This window comes from Plasmodium malariae (genome assembly GCF_900090045.1).
Source record: "Plasmodium malariae genome assembly, chromosome: 9".
Lineage (NCBI taxonomy): Eukaryota > Apicomplexa > Aconoidasida > Haemosporida > Plasmodiidae > Plasmodium > Plasmodium malariae.
The window spans coordinates 1791964-1808585 of NC_041783.1; the positions used below are offsets into that span (position 1 = coordinate 1791964).

Genomic DNA, 16622 nt, shown 5'->3' on the forward strand with positions numbered 1-16622 from the left:
AAGAATAAGTACATAAACGCATATATGAATAAGCAACATGTGTTGGAACCTATTTTTGAAGTGCAAAAACAGAAATATATACTGACGACTTATTTCTTAATTCGTATTTACAAAAAACAAGGTATTCCTTATTGTTTGAAATAATTTAAAATAAAAGTTAAAAATAATATCTTTTCTATAATAATTTAAGTTCACAGGATTTGGAAATCGTTTCGTATGTGCTTGCGTTAAAACAGTTTCTGCTACTGATTTTTTTGAAAACTTTGGTTTTGCTCCTATTCTCTCTTTAAATAGTTGTGTAAAGGCATCTAATCATAATTAAGAATAAAAAAAAAAAAAAAAATTGGCTACATAAGAATGTTGTCATAATATTTTTTATATATGTTATTTCTGCACATATCTTGGGGTGTTATCAAAAGGGAAAAGTGTTTCTCAGACAGTATAAATACGTTAACACATTCATGTGTGGGTACATATATATATGTCGTTTCTGTGTATGTGTGCCTGCGCGTAAGAATATGCAATTGTTTAACGCTTATTTATGGGAAAAAGCGTAATAGTGGACTAATATAAATATCGGCGGTAATATTGCACAGCACACATTTAAAAGAAATACCACTTATGCAGTTTTGTCTTATTACATTATAAATATATGTTCTATGATCTTTGTAATATTTAAAGCTTAACGAAATCATAGCTAATTTTTCTTAATATTATAACAAGCGCCTTTTTTATTTTTATTTTTTTTTGGTATTACATATGTATGATTAATTTTTCATACCTATTTCATCTTGTTTTAACCTTACAAGTAGTTCAGCCAATTTTTGAACTTTTTTGTTTTCAGTTTTTTTATTCATTTCTTTAATAACAATATGCGTCTGCGTCTTTTGAAGAAATTAATTTTTTTTAAAAAGCATTTAAAAGAAGTAAATCAATATATATACATAAGTACACATATATATATATGCACAGTATGGATGTTTGAAAAAATACGAAATTGGTCTAATTCAATAAAACTTTAAACAAAATATTACATAACGATATTTATTTAACAAAAAAAAAAAAAAAAAAACTAAACAAAGAACCATACTTAAAACAGAGAAATTGTAATTTAAAAAAAAAAGGAATGCGAGGTAACAAAAATGCAAAAGTTGGAATGAAAAATAAACTAAAATGGAAATGAAATAACATGAAATAAAAATACAATAGAATGGAAATAAAATGGAATGAAATGAAAATAAAATAAAATGAAAATTAAACAGAATAAAAAAAAAAATATAAATGAAAATAAAAGGCAGGTAGCTCTCCTCGTTATATATATGCCAGAACGATGAAGAAGCGAAAATTTAGCTTACACAAAAAAAGAGGAAAATATAGCGAAAAGAAAATACAAAAAATCAGAATATACAATGAATCATACAAAAGGAGCAAAAAAAAAAAAAAAAAACATTAAACACAAACGTGTGCATAATATAACATACAGTTGTTAGGAATTATTATCGGATTTATTTTTTATTAAAATATAAAATATAATAAAATATAGTAGAATTTAATTACAAGAATTATATATAATGTGTTAATTATGAGTAGCACAAATAATCACACAAAAAACAGGGAAAATTATATATATATATATATATATATTTATTTATTTAAAACACATAGTTATCAATAAATGATACAAAATTATTAAATGCCAATTTTACAAATGTTAACATAAAATTTGAGTACCAAAACGTGGGTATATATGTATATGTACTCACATATTTGAGGGGGGGCAAAAATATAGACGATGCTTCTCCATGATTCGACTCATTTTTATTCTAACGATCTACAAATTAGATTAAGAGTTGTTGACGTTTATGTAATAGAGATCCTTGCTAGAAAATTTTTTACCGTTGAAATTGCTGAGGTTACGAGTAGATATGGATAAAGTGCTTGTTCTTCTATTGTCAAGTCGGTTTGTCCCCAGATGGTTTTGTCTTTGGAATTTTCTATTAAATAAATGGCTTCTACTGGGTAATGTTTTTGTATTATTAGAGGAATCAGTTTCTTTTTTATCATTAATAATAAAACATTTGACATCTTTGTAAATAACTCTAACAGTTGTATTTGCTTTAAAAATAAATCTATTTTTAAATTGTTGCAATAAGAAATTTTTAAGAGTTTCAGAAACATTAATTTTACCTGGAATACCATTACTTTCCATAAGATTACCTGTTAATACATCAATTCCCCATAAATCATATCTCAAACGACCGGACCCAATAACCCCACCTACACATGAACCATAGTGTAAACCTATTCTCATATTTAGATTAGGTATACCTAATTTTTCTCTTATTTCTTTAATAATTCTTATCATTGAATATGCCATTTCTAGAACTCTTTCAGTACCATCTACAGGGTCATAATCTTGGTTGTCTTCTGTGACAGGTTCGCTTATAGCTACATATGCATCTCCTATTGTGCATAATTTATATAAACCGTATTTTGTACTGTCGTTATCAAATTTTGCAAATAATTTCTGTAACAATGTTAAGACTTCTGAAGCATCTACTCCATTTGCCCATGAAGTAAATCCACATATATCAGCAAAAAGAAATGTCAATCTGTCATGTGTATAAGCTAGCTTTAATTTATCTTGTTGAAACTCTTCTAACACATGTTTAGGAAGCATATCATTTAACAATTCTGTGGCTCTATTTTCTGTCTTCTTTGCACTCTCATTTGCATAAAATGTTCTTCTATCAATAGATTCCTTACAATATGTTGATATTAAATTAAAGGCAACGTACCATGGTATAAGCAGAAGAGTTGAGTCTGTAGTTATTGTTTTTACAACACTCGTTGATATAAATGTCAAAGACATAGTAATTAACAACAGGTCTACTAATATACATGTCTGAAATAACATACCTGTGTTATGATGTAATATGACTAAATAAAAGAAAAATTCTATAGTATCATTTGTCATCCATATAGTATGGGATGTCGTTTGATCCGTTTCTGATATAGACCATAAATATGCTACTGAAAAAACACATGCGGCTGATATGAATAATAAATTTAAGAAAAATATCATCCATTTAATATTTAATAAAGAGGAAACTTCAGGTCTAGTTCTATAATGAAATAATAACCACAACATAAAACCAAGATATGTATACACAGATCTCACAGACCAATATATAAAATAATTAACTTGTAGCGTTTGAGTTGCTCTTTTATGATCTACAAATACTATTGGTACTGTACTTGAAATTAATGTTTGCATAACAAAGGCTACTAGAAAAATTATTAGTGCTTGCTCAATTGAATTTAGATTAGATTTGTTACTATAAAAATGAGACCTATATTTAGACTCTAAATTCTTGTCACTAAATTTTAAAAATATCCATTCGCTACTTATGGAAGCTATCCCTTTTCCCCTTTCTTGGTCTTGTTTTTTGCATATGGTATTGTGTTTTTCCTTTTTTCCCTTTCTAGAAAAAGTAAATATTTTCAATAAGCACGAAGTAAGCCCCGACATATTTAGGGCACCCTTCTTAGAGGTTTCATCCGCTTCTAGCTGTTTTTGTTGTTGCTCCTGCTGTTTCTTCTTCTCCTTCTGCATCTTCAGTTGGTGCTTCGATTCCCCACCCGTTTCTGTCTCTCCATCCCTTTTACCTTTCTTCATGATGCTCCTAAGATAGTTCCTTCTCTTGTTATTCAACATTTTGTGATAGGCTACGTGGTTTACATGATCATAATTAATACAGTTACTAACAGTACAATATCTCTCACTACATGTTCTGCATTTTTTAGCACATAATTGCACATTTTTATAATCCTCGTCATCGTCTTCATCATGAGTTTCTATACCAACATATGTAAGGTTGTTCATGCTTTGCGCATTGACTTGTTTCATGATTTCTGGATTTGTTTTTTTTTGGATAATTTCACTATTTTGATCTTTATTTATTAAATTATCATTCAAATAGTACAATGAATCACTCAAGGAAAGTTTATTCATATAGGTAGTATTAAAATCTTTAATATCATCAAAATCTTTATTATTTTCAAGGTAGTGATTGAAATTTGTTGTAGAATCATTATGAAGTTCATTATTTAAAAAGGACATATTAAGAAAATCCTTTTGTTTCAACTGATAACCTAGAGCTGCACCAATTTTTAGATTCCTTAATTTTATAATTTCATAACAATGCATATTAACATCTCTTATATATTCATTGGGCAAATCATTCAAGGACAAATCTTTCAAATTTACGTAATCATTGTTTATTTCATTGTCAAAATTACCGTAGTTATTCATATCAATATTACAAGTACTTTCATTTAAATTGTATTCATTATATTGATTTGTTTTGTTTGAATAATAATCTAATATATTTTGTGTTTTATCATAATTTATAGAATTATTTAGTTTATTATTATCTGCATAAAAATCAGAAAAAAAATGATTCTTTCTGTCCACATTCTCATCTACAAATGGATAATTTAACCCAATAACAGATGTTATTAAATATGTGGTCATAGTTCCTTTTCCTTTTATTTCTGTTTCTTTTTTTTCATAAATTAATGTTTTATCATCCTTAACCAAGTCATACGTCGCTTCTGATAAATGAATATAATCAGGTTTCCCTGTTGTTTTCATTCTAGATGCTGTATTAACCGTATCACCAAAAAGAGCATATTGCGGTTTTTTAGATCCTACAACACCAGCAATAATTCTTCCTGAATGTATTCCAATCTTAACTCTAATTCTGGTTGGTCTACTCTCTAAGGATTTTCCTTGTGTCATATTATTCACTGAATTGTTTATATTCTCATGCTCATCCGCATTATCATGTTCATAGCAGTCGTTCTTTTTTGCCATTTGCTTTGTTTTTTCGTATTTAATATGACTACTCACTTGAAGAATTGATAAAGCAAAATCGATTGAATCATGAGCGTCTTCCTGGCCTTTAGTTTTGCCACACATATTGTTATAATTTTCGTTACTCTCCTCAAAATGTTTATTATTTTTGTCATATGTGTTATTCTTACAGTTGTTAATACTACTGTTGTTGTCATTATTAACATTACTGCTGCTGCCGCTTCTGTTGTCACCTTCCTTTTTCACCAATCCGCATGCAGCCAAGTATGTTTCAAAAACTGTTTCAATTTTTGTGCAGTTAAATTGCTCAGTACATTTGTCAAAACATAAAAATAGTCTATCTAGCACTTCAACTAATCTTGTAGGTTCAATATTAGCTACAATGTTTTGAAAGTCATATATATCGCAAAAGATCACCGTAACAGTATCTATGTCCTCTGCTTTCAACGATATAGGTATACCTTCTTCATTTAATTCAGAATATATCATTTCATCCACAATAAAAGCAGGAAGCATGGTGTTTAATATTTCCCTCTGTTTTCTTCTAGAGGATTCTACCGAATATTCCAATAAAAAGTTTTTCCTTTGATTAAACTCAAGACGATAACCTACAAAACCGACAAAAACGTCAACACCAATAAACAAAGGGATATAATGAGCTAAGCTTTTTTTATCTAAAAAATGGTCTCCCTTAAACCTAATAATGAACAGACTTAAAAAAATAATATTGCAAAATACAGCGTTAACAAAGGGTAATCTTAAAATAACAAATGTGTATAAGGGAAAAAGAACTGCTTGAAAGACTCCATCTGTGTGTGTAATGGAATAACTAACCACATGATGAGTTATTATTAATATTACCAATGAATTGATAATTTTGTTAAAATTTTCTATAAATATAATGGGGAAAAATGTGGTAACTGTTGCAATTAGTAAGATTAATTCAAATACGAGATATAAAATTAATACAAATAAACCCGTGGAAGTATTTGGTGACATATACCACGATTCATTTAATGATGATTCTAATTTCCAAATATATAAAAAAAATATTCCTAATAATATAAAAATAAAACGATACCATGGTATTAATGTTTTGTAAAATTTATTCTTTTTATGTATTTGAAATCCTGATTCCAGTTGCATATCTTTAAATGCTAATGTGAATCTATTAATTAAATTGGTCACTTTCACAATTTCTTTTTGTGCATTCTCATTTTCGTTTTTCTTTTTATTATTGCCATTATAATTTGAACTATCCGCACTTGTATAGGAAAATTCGGATGTCGATTCGTTATCATAATATGCAGCCTTATTTTGAATTATATAATAATTTCTTTTATTAACATCTAATGGTTCAGGTATATTTTCCATACGTTCATTATTTTTAAAAAATATATGCTCTTCGTTAATTCGAAAACGTTTCCCTTGAGGTAATAAATCAACTAGAAACGTATTTTTTAATGGGTTTAAACAATTTTTCATTTCTGCCATTAGGGATTCATCAATTCTAGAACTTGATTCCAAATATTCATCTGATCTAAAATCCATAGGAAAACTATCTTCTATATAATAACCATTCCCACTTATAGTTGTTTCATCATATGTTAAGCTATTTCTGTAATTAAGTAAACCTCTGTTAACTAGACATCTATCATCACTTTTAAAGAAGTCCTTTTCCTCATTTTCGTTACTGCATATTTTATTAAATATATTAAACTTATTGGACCAATTGGAAATACTCTGATTCTTTTCTTCTTCACAAATTGCCTGATTTGCTTTTTCCTTCTTCAGTTGGAAAGAATATATTTTGTTACATGTATCTACCTCTGTAGTTTTCTTCTCGGTTTCAACAAATGGTGATTTATCTCCACCTTTTTCATTTCTTTTCCTCTTACTTTGTTCTGTATCATTTTTAGCCTTCTCATCAATTTCACGTTTTTTTATCTCCTCGTTTTTATATGTCTTATCTGAATGCCTTTGTTTTGTATTCTCTTCATCTGTATCATTTTCCTTACCTGTATGTACACTTAACTCTTTTTCCTTCATTTGATTAACCTGAACTTTGTTAACCTGATTGTTCTGTGTGTTTTTAATGTTATTATTTGTGCTTTCCCTTTTATCTATTTTTGCCATTTGCCCCTCTCTATATTCTTCCGTAATTCCTTTTTTCCCCCTTTTTCTAGTAGAGTCAAAATTTCCCATCCCGTGAACCGCCTGCTCCGATAAGGTAACTTGTGACCCTCTATATTTTTGTTCCTCGTCAAAATCAGTGTTATTATAATCCAAATTGGCAATACTACTATGAATGTTACGATCAATGATTGAGCTCCTCGATTTATGGAAGTATTTAGAAAAGGAGTTATTCTTAATGTATCGCTGATTGTTTTTATAATTTTTTGCACTACTTATTAACGTATTTTCAAGAGAATTATGCTTATCGTCAATTTTAAAATTAGATGTCTTGTTTATATTTCTTCTAAATTTAAATTTTAATTTCTTGCTAAATCTTTTTAAGCTTAAAAATTTTTTCTTTCCTGATAGAAAATAAGCATATTTATATTTATTATGCTTCTCTTGATACTGTTCAAATATCCAGTGATTAACTACATTATATATATTAGGGAACAAGATAGTTTTTGTAAAATTAATAAATATATACGAGATGATACATATTGTAAACCATAAAATTAAAAGAACATATAAAGGATTCCAAGAAAAGGTTTGCCTAAATACCTCTCTTATATATTCATTTGACACATAAGCGAAAAAAATAAAAATCATTGAAGGGAAAAAAACAAAAAGAAAACAACCAAAGCACGTAATGAGTATTGATGGAGACCATAAAGATCCTTCTAAGAAAAGACGCATAATAGAAATTAATAAACTCCCTAGAAAACATATATTTCCAAAGGTATTTATTGTGACTACTTCTCCATTATTCAGATGAGAATTTTCCTTAAGTGCTATGTAAGAAAAAAAAAATATAATCACAGCATAAAAGATAGCCTCAATTATCCAAGAGAAAAATTTTAAGATGTTCATATTGTACTTTCTTCTACTTAGTGCATAAAATAAAGGAATATTATATAATATATCATAATTCAAATTATGCTGTAGGAACATATAATAAATTATAGGTATAAATACCCAAAAAATACTGAAAAATGTATATAACATTTCTGGATATATTTTTACACAACTCCAGGCGGCATAAGCTTGATAAAAAAAAATTGGTAGTATAAGAATAATATTTTTAAAAAAGCTCCAATATAACATAATACTAATTGTATATAAATGTTTCGATCCATATATAAATAATAATTTCCTTAAATAACAAAAATTTTTTATACAGTAATCTGAATATCCTGCAGATATAATACATTCCGAAGTCATTATACTTACCCCTATATTAGCTTCTTGTAACATTGCAATATCATTTGCTCCATCTCCTATGGCTAATGTATTTGGTGTTGGAGATAATCTATTCTTAATTAATCGAACTATAAATGCCTTTTGCTTAGCTGTTATTCGACAAGCTATTACGACATCAGATCTACAAGCCATATTTAGAAAATGCGTTTGTAAATCACTATGATTTAAAAATGTTTGTAAGTTTTTACCGTTTATTAATAAACATAATTTTTCGTAACATTTTTTCTCTTCTTTTTCCGCCTGAAATAACTCATATAATGCTGCCCCTTCCCGTTTTAATTTTTTATAATTCTTGTTCTCAAGCATAGCATGAAATATTTTGGTATGAGAATTTAAAATTTTACATAAAAATGAAATGTGTAAAGAATACTCAACGTTATCTCCTGTTAACATCCAAATTCGGATTCCAGATTGGCTCAAAATTTCCATCGTTTTAGTTACCTTCTTTTGTAATCTATCTTTAACTCCAGTTATTCCTAGATAGATTAAATCTTTTTCGATTTCTTCCGCTACATTCATTAATCTTTCTTCTTTATTATATATAGACAAACATGCATCATCGTACATCCTCTTGTATTTAATAGTCTCTTCTTCATTCAAATATTTAAACGCGAATATCATTGACCTCAACCCTTTCAATGAAAATTTTCGTAGTTGTTTTTCTAATTGTCGATATCGTTTCTTAATTTTGTATTGTTGACGTTTTGCATATATTTCTCTCTCCCTTAAATCGTTTAGATTAGAATATTCATTTTTTTCGTCATATTCATCAGAATAATTAGTGCAAAATATTTTCTCACTAATATTCTCATATTCGATACTTTCAATATGCTCAGATTTTAAGGAGTGTTTTTCCAGGTCGAAAAATCTTTTTTTCAGTGAAATGTTCTCGCCTTCTCGTCGGTCTCTTTTTTCTCTATTCTTCTTCCCTCTTCCATTGTAGTTTTTTTTGTATCTTTTGTTGTTGTTTATGCTACTGTTGTCGTTGCTGCTGACATCATGGCTGTTCTTTTTTATTCTTTTGTTACTCTTTATTTTGTCTAAAAATTTGCTATACTTTAAATTTAACAGTGAGAGAATAGACGTATCTGAACCTTTGACATACAGAATAGACCCAGAATGCATAAATTCAGGTTTAACGACAATTGACATTCTTCCTCTCTTATTTGTATATTCATTAATACCAATGATATTCCATTTATAAAAGTTTCCACCTATTTCTACACACATGATATTTTTATTCCTTAATATTAATCTATAGCCTAAATAGTTACATGTATATATTAAACATTCTTCATCTAAGGAACTAGACTGATATTTTATAGCATCTAAATATATATTTGATTCTGAAGGGTAATTATCCATAAATTTCATGTTTTTATTTTTGTCGAATTCATACTCAGAATTTCCCAAATTTTTTTCATTAACGAAAGAAGTAAGTTCAAAACTTTTATCGTCCACGTTATGATATTTACTTTTGTACTTTGCTCTTTCAATGCTTCCATTGACTGTGTAGCTATTCAAAGAAAGCAATTTTTCTTTTGATATTTGTTTAAAGGAAACTACACTATGTTTTTTTGATATATATCCACTATCACGGTGTTCACTAATCCTTTCACATGAAAAGGTATTTTTATTTCTACTCAAATTTGGATATTTCCTCCATACACTGGTTTCTGTATTTTCTATACCTTTGTAAATATCGGAGCATTTAGAAGATCTAAAACTCCTTTTTTTTATTCTATAATTTTTGTTAAAAAAATATCTGAACTTTAAATCATTTCCCTTATTATTATTTTTATACTTAAAGTTGGTTAATGTTGTGTAGTTGTATAAATTTGTTTCACATTTCTTTTTCTCATTAATGGTTAATTTGTTTTCGTTACTTTTACTTCTACAATTTTTATCATTATCTAAATTATAGGAATTGTCTATTTTATCAAAATCTTTATATAATCTATTACTTGTTTTAATACCTTGACCATTATCATATTCAGTGTATCTCTGAAAATTTAATTCATTTCTAGTTTTGTTTATGTCATTATAAAATTTATTCGCATGATTATGATTATCCAAATAATGAAAGATACCCTTTGAATGTTTCGAAGTAATATGTGGCATGTTCTTATTTCTAATAGCATCCATCTGAATAAATGGAACCACCGTATGACATAAGGTTATGCATTTTAAAAATTCATCTATGTAATAACCTCTCCAGTTATCAGAATTTAAATCAACATATATTCTTTTATCAGTAAAATCACATCGGGTTTTTATATGGTTTGTGTTGATATGCGATCTAAAATTTTTTGGCTTTGAAAATTTTTGTTGCATTAAATAATTCTGATATTCTTTATTAAAAAAAAAGTAGGTTCCACTAGTGGATTCTTTCATATGCTTCACTTTTTCATTTATTTTTTCTTCAGTTTTCTTTTTACTCATTGAATTTTTTAATGGTACATACAAATTCTGTCTTTCTGTATAACTGGAGCAACTTCTGACACTCTCATTGTCATTATGCATTTCGATGCTATCATAATTAGAGGATGAATATATATAAGATGAGCTGAAATTATCAGATAAAGAGGAACATGTTGATGAAGACGAAGAATATGACGTCGATGAATTTTCTGATGATTTATATCTATTATAAAAACAACTACCATTTATATTTCCCGAATTTTTACCTTTATAATTTCTCGAAGAGTTTGATTTATAATTAAGATTATTTTTATCATGCTCATAGTCCATATTTTCCTTTATATAATTATCACTATTCATTTTGTCATATATATTTTCCATGATGTAATCCGAAGAATCCTCGTCCTTTTCCATAAGTTGTACACTATCACTATCATAACCACTACTACAGCTGTTATTGAGTTTGTTGTTGTATCTGTTACTATTATTGTTATTAATATTCCTATCACAATCACGGTGCGTTTGCACATTAGCACTAACATCATACTCTTCCGTAACAATCTCTTTTTCTTGAATTTCTTCGTGTATATTACTATTTCCTAGATGTAAATTATTGCCTGTATTTGTAGCAAAGCAATTTTTTTTTGCCTCGTTATCGTCTGCAGTTTTTTTGCTGTCGGCTCTATTTTTACACCAAGAACTTTTTTTATCATAACTGGATGATTTACTCTTCTTCTTCTTACTATAACTATTACAATTATTGTTATTGTTATTATTATTATTATTATTGGCGCTAATGTTATTGTTATTATTATTATTATTATTATTATTATTATTATTATTATTATTATTATTATTATTATTATTATTATTTTATTATTATTTTTTTTTTTTTTTTCTATTTGCATATTTGTTGCCGTATGTCCTTCCACCTATAGAACACATGTTGAAGAACATTTCATTATTTGTTAAAGTGCCGGTTTTGTCTGTGAATATGAAATCAACATTTCCTAAATCACCATGCATATTCGAATTCAAGCATATCCCCCACCCGTATTCATCATCATCTACGGAAGATTTCTCATTAGATAAATTGGGTGTATTAATTCCTTTTTCTTTGTCTACTTTTTTGGTAAAGTCTCTTGCTCGCATTTCATTTTTCGTTTTATATAAAAATGGGAAAACTTTCCGTAATATTCCTTTTTCCTTTTTTTGCATATTTTTGCTATTTAAAATAATTCCCTTATTATAACTATTACTGATATTAATAATACTATTATTATTGTTACTGTCGTTGTTGTTGTTTCTGACGCTATTATTGTTACTACTTTTATTGTGTCTGCTATCATTGATGTTGATGCTGTTTTTGAAACTACTGCTATTCTTTTTATTTATGGCATGCTCCATTTTAGTAGTCACACATCCTTTATCTTTCTCCCTTATGGTACCACGACACTTATCATTTGCATTTTCTTTTCCCTTCAATTCATGAGAATATGAATGATTCTTTATATATTTTTTATATAGAAAGCTATTCTGTGGTAAATGTGTATCAAAGTTCATATGTTCATCTTTTTTGAAGAAGAAAATTTTTAATTTTTCTAAAAAGGAGCCAGTCTTTCTATATTTTTTATGTATAGTATCGCTTAGTGCCATTGAACTCCTATTATTGACAGTGTTTGACTGAGATTTCGAGTTGTTCATTAAACTATTTGTGTTATAAAAATAATTTTTAATTTTACTTAGTTTATGAAATGTACTTATAAAACTTTTTCTATTAACAGAATTTGATTCATTATTCGTATAGGAATATCTTTTTTTGCTGAAATTTCTTTTACTAAAATGATTCATAAAAAAAGTATAATTTCTAAAATCCTTACATGACTTGTTCATTTTTAAATCAATGACTTGTTCATTTTCATCAATGGCAGAAGGATCAGATGATTCGTTTTCAAATGTACTAATACGGTTATCATTTTCTATTATAATACTTTGAAATATAGAAATAAGATCAACAGTAATTAGAATACTAATTGGGATAGTATTTGAATATAACAAAATGTATTTAATTATCGATTCAAATAAGTTATCTTTTGTAGTAATTAACATAAAATGAGTTCCACTTTTAAATTTGTCATCTTCTGTCCATTTACATAACACGGATATGAAAACACAAATTAATGTAAAAAAGATGGTAATAATTGTATACATATTCAATTCTTTATTAACATAACCAAATTTATAGGTATTTCTTAACATATTTTTCATGATTTTCGTATCTGTTCCTGTATATATAATAACTCCAAAAATATGATCTGTATTTTTTATATAGGATCCTTTAAAAACAACGTTATTAATTGATAAAGAGGTAGCACGTGGATATGCATCTAATTTTAAGGATCCATTAAATGATTCCATATTACTATTTGGTTTTTCACAGATAATTCTCCCTTTAATATTACAGATACCATGCATAGATGTTTCATTTCTTGTTTCATTAACACAGCATTTCTTGTTTAAATTTGTCTCTCCATTTATTAAGGAAGTTTCTACATATACTAATCCTTCATTATTATTACAACTTAGCAAAAGAATATCAGCAGGTACTTGTTCGTTTTCAATTAAACGAATAATACTACCAACTGTTAGGTCCATCCATTTAACTGCTTTTAATTGAGAATTAGATACATCTACAACATGACACAACCTATTATTCATTTGAGAGTCTATATTTGATCTTCTAGAATCTTCGTAGATATTTTTCATAATAGATACAAATATAAAAAAAAACAGTAAATATATAGACTTATGTTTAGAATAATACAAATAATTACTAATGTTATGAAAAGCTGGTATAAATTCTAATAACGATATAAGTAAAAACCATATATTTGGTAAACGTAAAAACTGTTCATATAAACTCTTAAAAATAAAAGAATAAGTACTATATCTACTGGAAGATATCTTATTTGTTGGAAAACTAATTAATTCTTCTGTATCTGTTGGATTAATTTCTATTTTTCTGAAATCCCATAACGGTTGATTATTTGTGTCTTTGTATAATTTTTGCTTCTTTTCTATCCATGCTGCTTCTGCTGTTGTGAAATCATTTTGCTGCTTATTTTCATTGAAATTCTGATTCTTCATACTTATATTATTAGTGAGCATTTTCTCAGAATATTTTACCTTATAACGATTATTTGATTTATCGTGACTCTTTCTTTTTTCCAGCATTTTTTCTAGCAATTTTTTTTTAGCATAATTAATTACAAGTTATAACATTCACGTTCACATATCTTTTGATGTATCAGTGAGCATATATAGGCGCATTTTCTCTTTTTACAACTTAAAAAAGTGAAAGTAGAAGGGAATAGGCACGTTGTAAGCATGTCGCATGCATATGTATACACGCATATATATATACATGCACTTATATATGTTTATATTTATTTGTTCTAATTGAATTCACTTAAGAATGTTTTAAAAAAAGAAACGCAGGAGAGATATGACAGAAAAAAATAAAAAACATATATATATATATATATATATATATATATATATATATATATATATATATATATACATACAAATTACGTACATATATATTACATGCACATACATTACGTGCATATACATTACATTAATATATGTGTAACCCTATTCTAAGGTAGAAACGTGTTACACATTTCTTAATATCACAGTTAAAAAAGTCGTTCTTCCATATAAATGGTACTTAAAAAATATTAGCTGCAAATGGCATAGTAATAATTCATATTAGTTTTTACGAAAATAGAAGAATAAAACTAATATAATACTGTATTTTGTTTTGAGTATAAACAAATATGAACATACGCGAAGAATATACAAAGGTGTATGCCAAGTGCGTATGAAGTTTGTGCGATATTTATGAGAATATTAAGCAAGTTTTATGAAGAGTTTACCAAAGTTTAACCGACATTTAAGCGAAGGGTATACTTCTGTTAGGGTAAAATATTTTAAAAAACATTTTTAATAGAGGAAATTTCAAGTAAAAATAAGATATATTACTTAAATATTTATATACTTAAATGTGTAAAAAATAGAACATAGTTTGGACATACTAAGAAGGATATATATAAAAAAAAAAAAATAATAAAAGATAAGAAATATAAGGTGAAAAGGGGAATACATTAGAAAAATTTAAGTAAATACGTAAATTTTTTTGCAAGTATACAAATGATATTTCTTCGAAATATGATTAAAAATATTTCTGCTATTAAATGAATTGAGAATGAAACAGACAAATAAATAAACATATATATATGTAATGTATATGTATAAATTTTATTATTTTTTAATATTATATTTTTTTTTTTTACATTTTTTTTTTTCATTTTTTTATTTAAATTTTTTTTTATTCTATTTAATTTTGTTGCAATTTGAATGTTATGTAATGCATCAAAGGAACATATGAAAAAATGTACTGGAAATTTTTGATATATTGCCATCTTAACTACAATTCATAAATATACATTTATATTTATGTATATGTGTATGTATGTAAAAATTTTATATCCATTAACCAAGAGAGTAGAGCAATTACAAACTTAATACAACAATAATATGAATTGCACATATATGTATGTACATAATTATATGTGTATACATGCAAATGTGTACATTTAGTAGGTGTTAATATGATCAAGAAATAAGTGTTTTCCAGAAATATATTTTCTTTAACAAATTGTAAAGTGTAATAAGAAAAAATTTAAGTGCATTTCTGCTGTCATTAAATATTTCATTTCAAATATTTTAAGCTATATATGACACTGAAAATGTGGCGTAGTGAATACCTAATTTTTCTAAACATATTTACAAAATAACTTCGCTTTTTTCAAAATTACAAAAAGGAGAAAAAGATAGAAAAAAAAAAAAAATATTTATATTATCGGCTAGATCATTAAAGAATGTAATATTTATATTGCGAATATTGGGGCTTTCGGCTTATGTGTTTGCCAGGTGAAGTTTTCATAAATAATTATATTTTTTGTTTATATACGAACTGAAAAATTGTTCATTTTTTTCTTAAAATTAATAACTTAAGGATTAACATAGAATTTGTTTCAAAGACCAAAAGGAACCCTTATAAAGATAAAATATTACAGTTTTCCTTTTCATGCTCACATACATATTTTCCTCATTAATATGCGCCGTCGTACGTACATATGTGAGGGACTAATGTAACTTGGAATGGGAAAAAAAAAAAAAAAGAAGTACCGCTAACAGATTAAACAACTTATAAATAATCAATAATATAGTTGAGATAATTTTGTACTGTGTTTAACATATGATTTAATTGCTGGTTTATCCGCTTAATTAATTATTGATTTAGGGTTTAACCTAACTATTCATAGAATATATATAATTCTATTTTTAAAAAGTGGTAGCAACTAATTAACATACACAAATGGGAGTTAAGCATCGTTAACATAAATGAATGACTACATATATAAATATGTACATATGTCTATATGTCTATATAATAATATATACTAGCGTATCATGGAAACGTATTAACGCGAAAAGGATATTTTTTTTTTTTTTTGGAGGGTGGGACTATTTCTTTTTATATTTTTCTCGGCCTTTTATCTGATTAAAAATATCTAATTTTGGCTTGTACTTATTTAAATTTTTTTTTTTTAATTTTATTTATTTATATGCAATATGTTGTTAATACTGTTTACGATAGAAAGTGATAGATTTTAATTATTTTATTACCATATTATACGTAACTAAGGAGATTACAAAAACAGATAAAACAATTAATTAACGATATATATATTTTTGAATATATCTACATTTTTCTTTTGAAATATAGTAATAACTAAAAATATGAAAGATAAAAAAA

At 26.6% G+C, this 16622-nt stretch overlaps 1 protein-coding gene across 1 annotated transcript; it reads right to left on the bottom strand.

Annotated features, from left to right (window-relative positions):
* Nucleotides 1-1843: 1843 nt before the first annotated feature.
* PmUG01_09047800 (guanylyl cyclase, putative) lies at nt 1844-13969 on the bottom strand (the record flags this gene model as incomplete). The annotated part of the gene is made up of 2 exons (XM_029005183.1): nt 1844-11528; nt 11679-13969. The coding sequence occupies 2 exons, from the start codon at nt 13967-13969 to the stop codon at nt 1844-1846; spliced, it is 11976 nt and encodes a 3991-aa protein (XP_028861798.1).
* Between the last annotated feature and the right edge of the window lie 2653 nt (nt 13970-16622).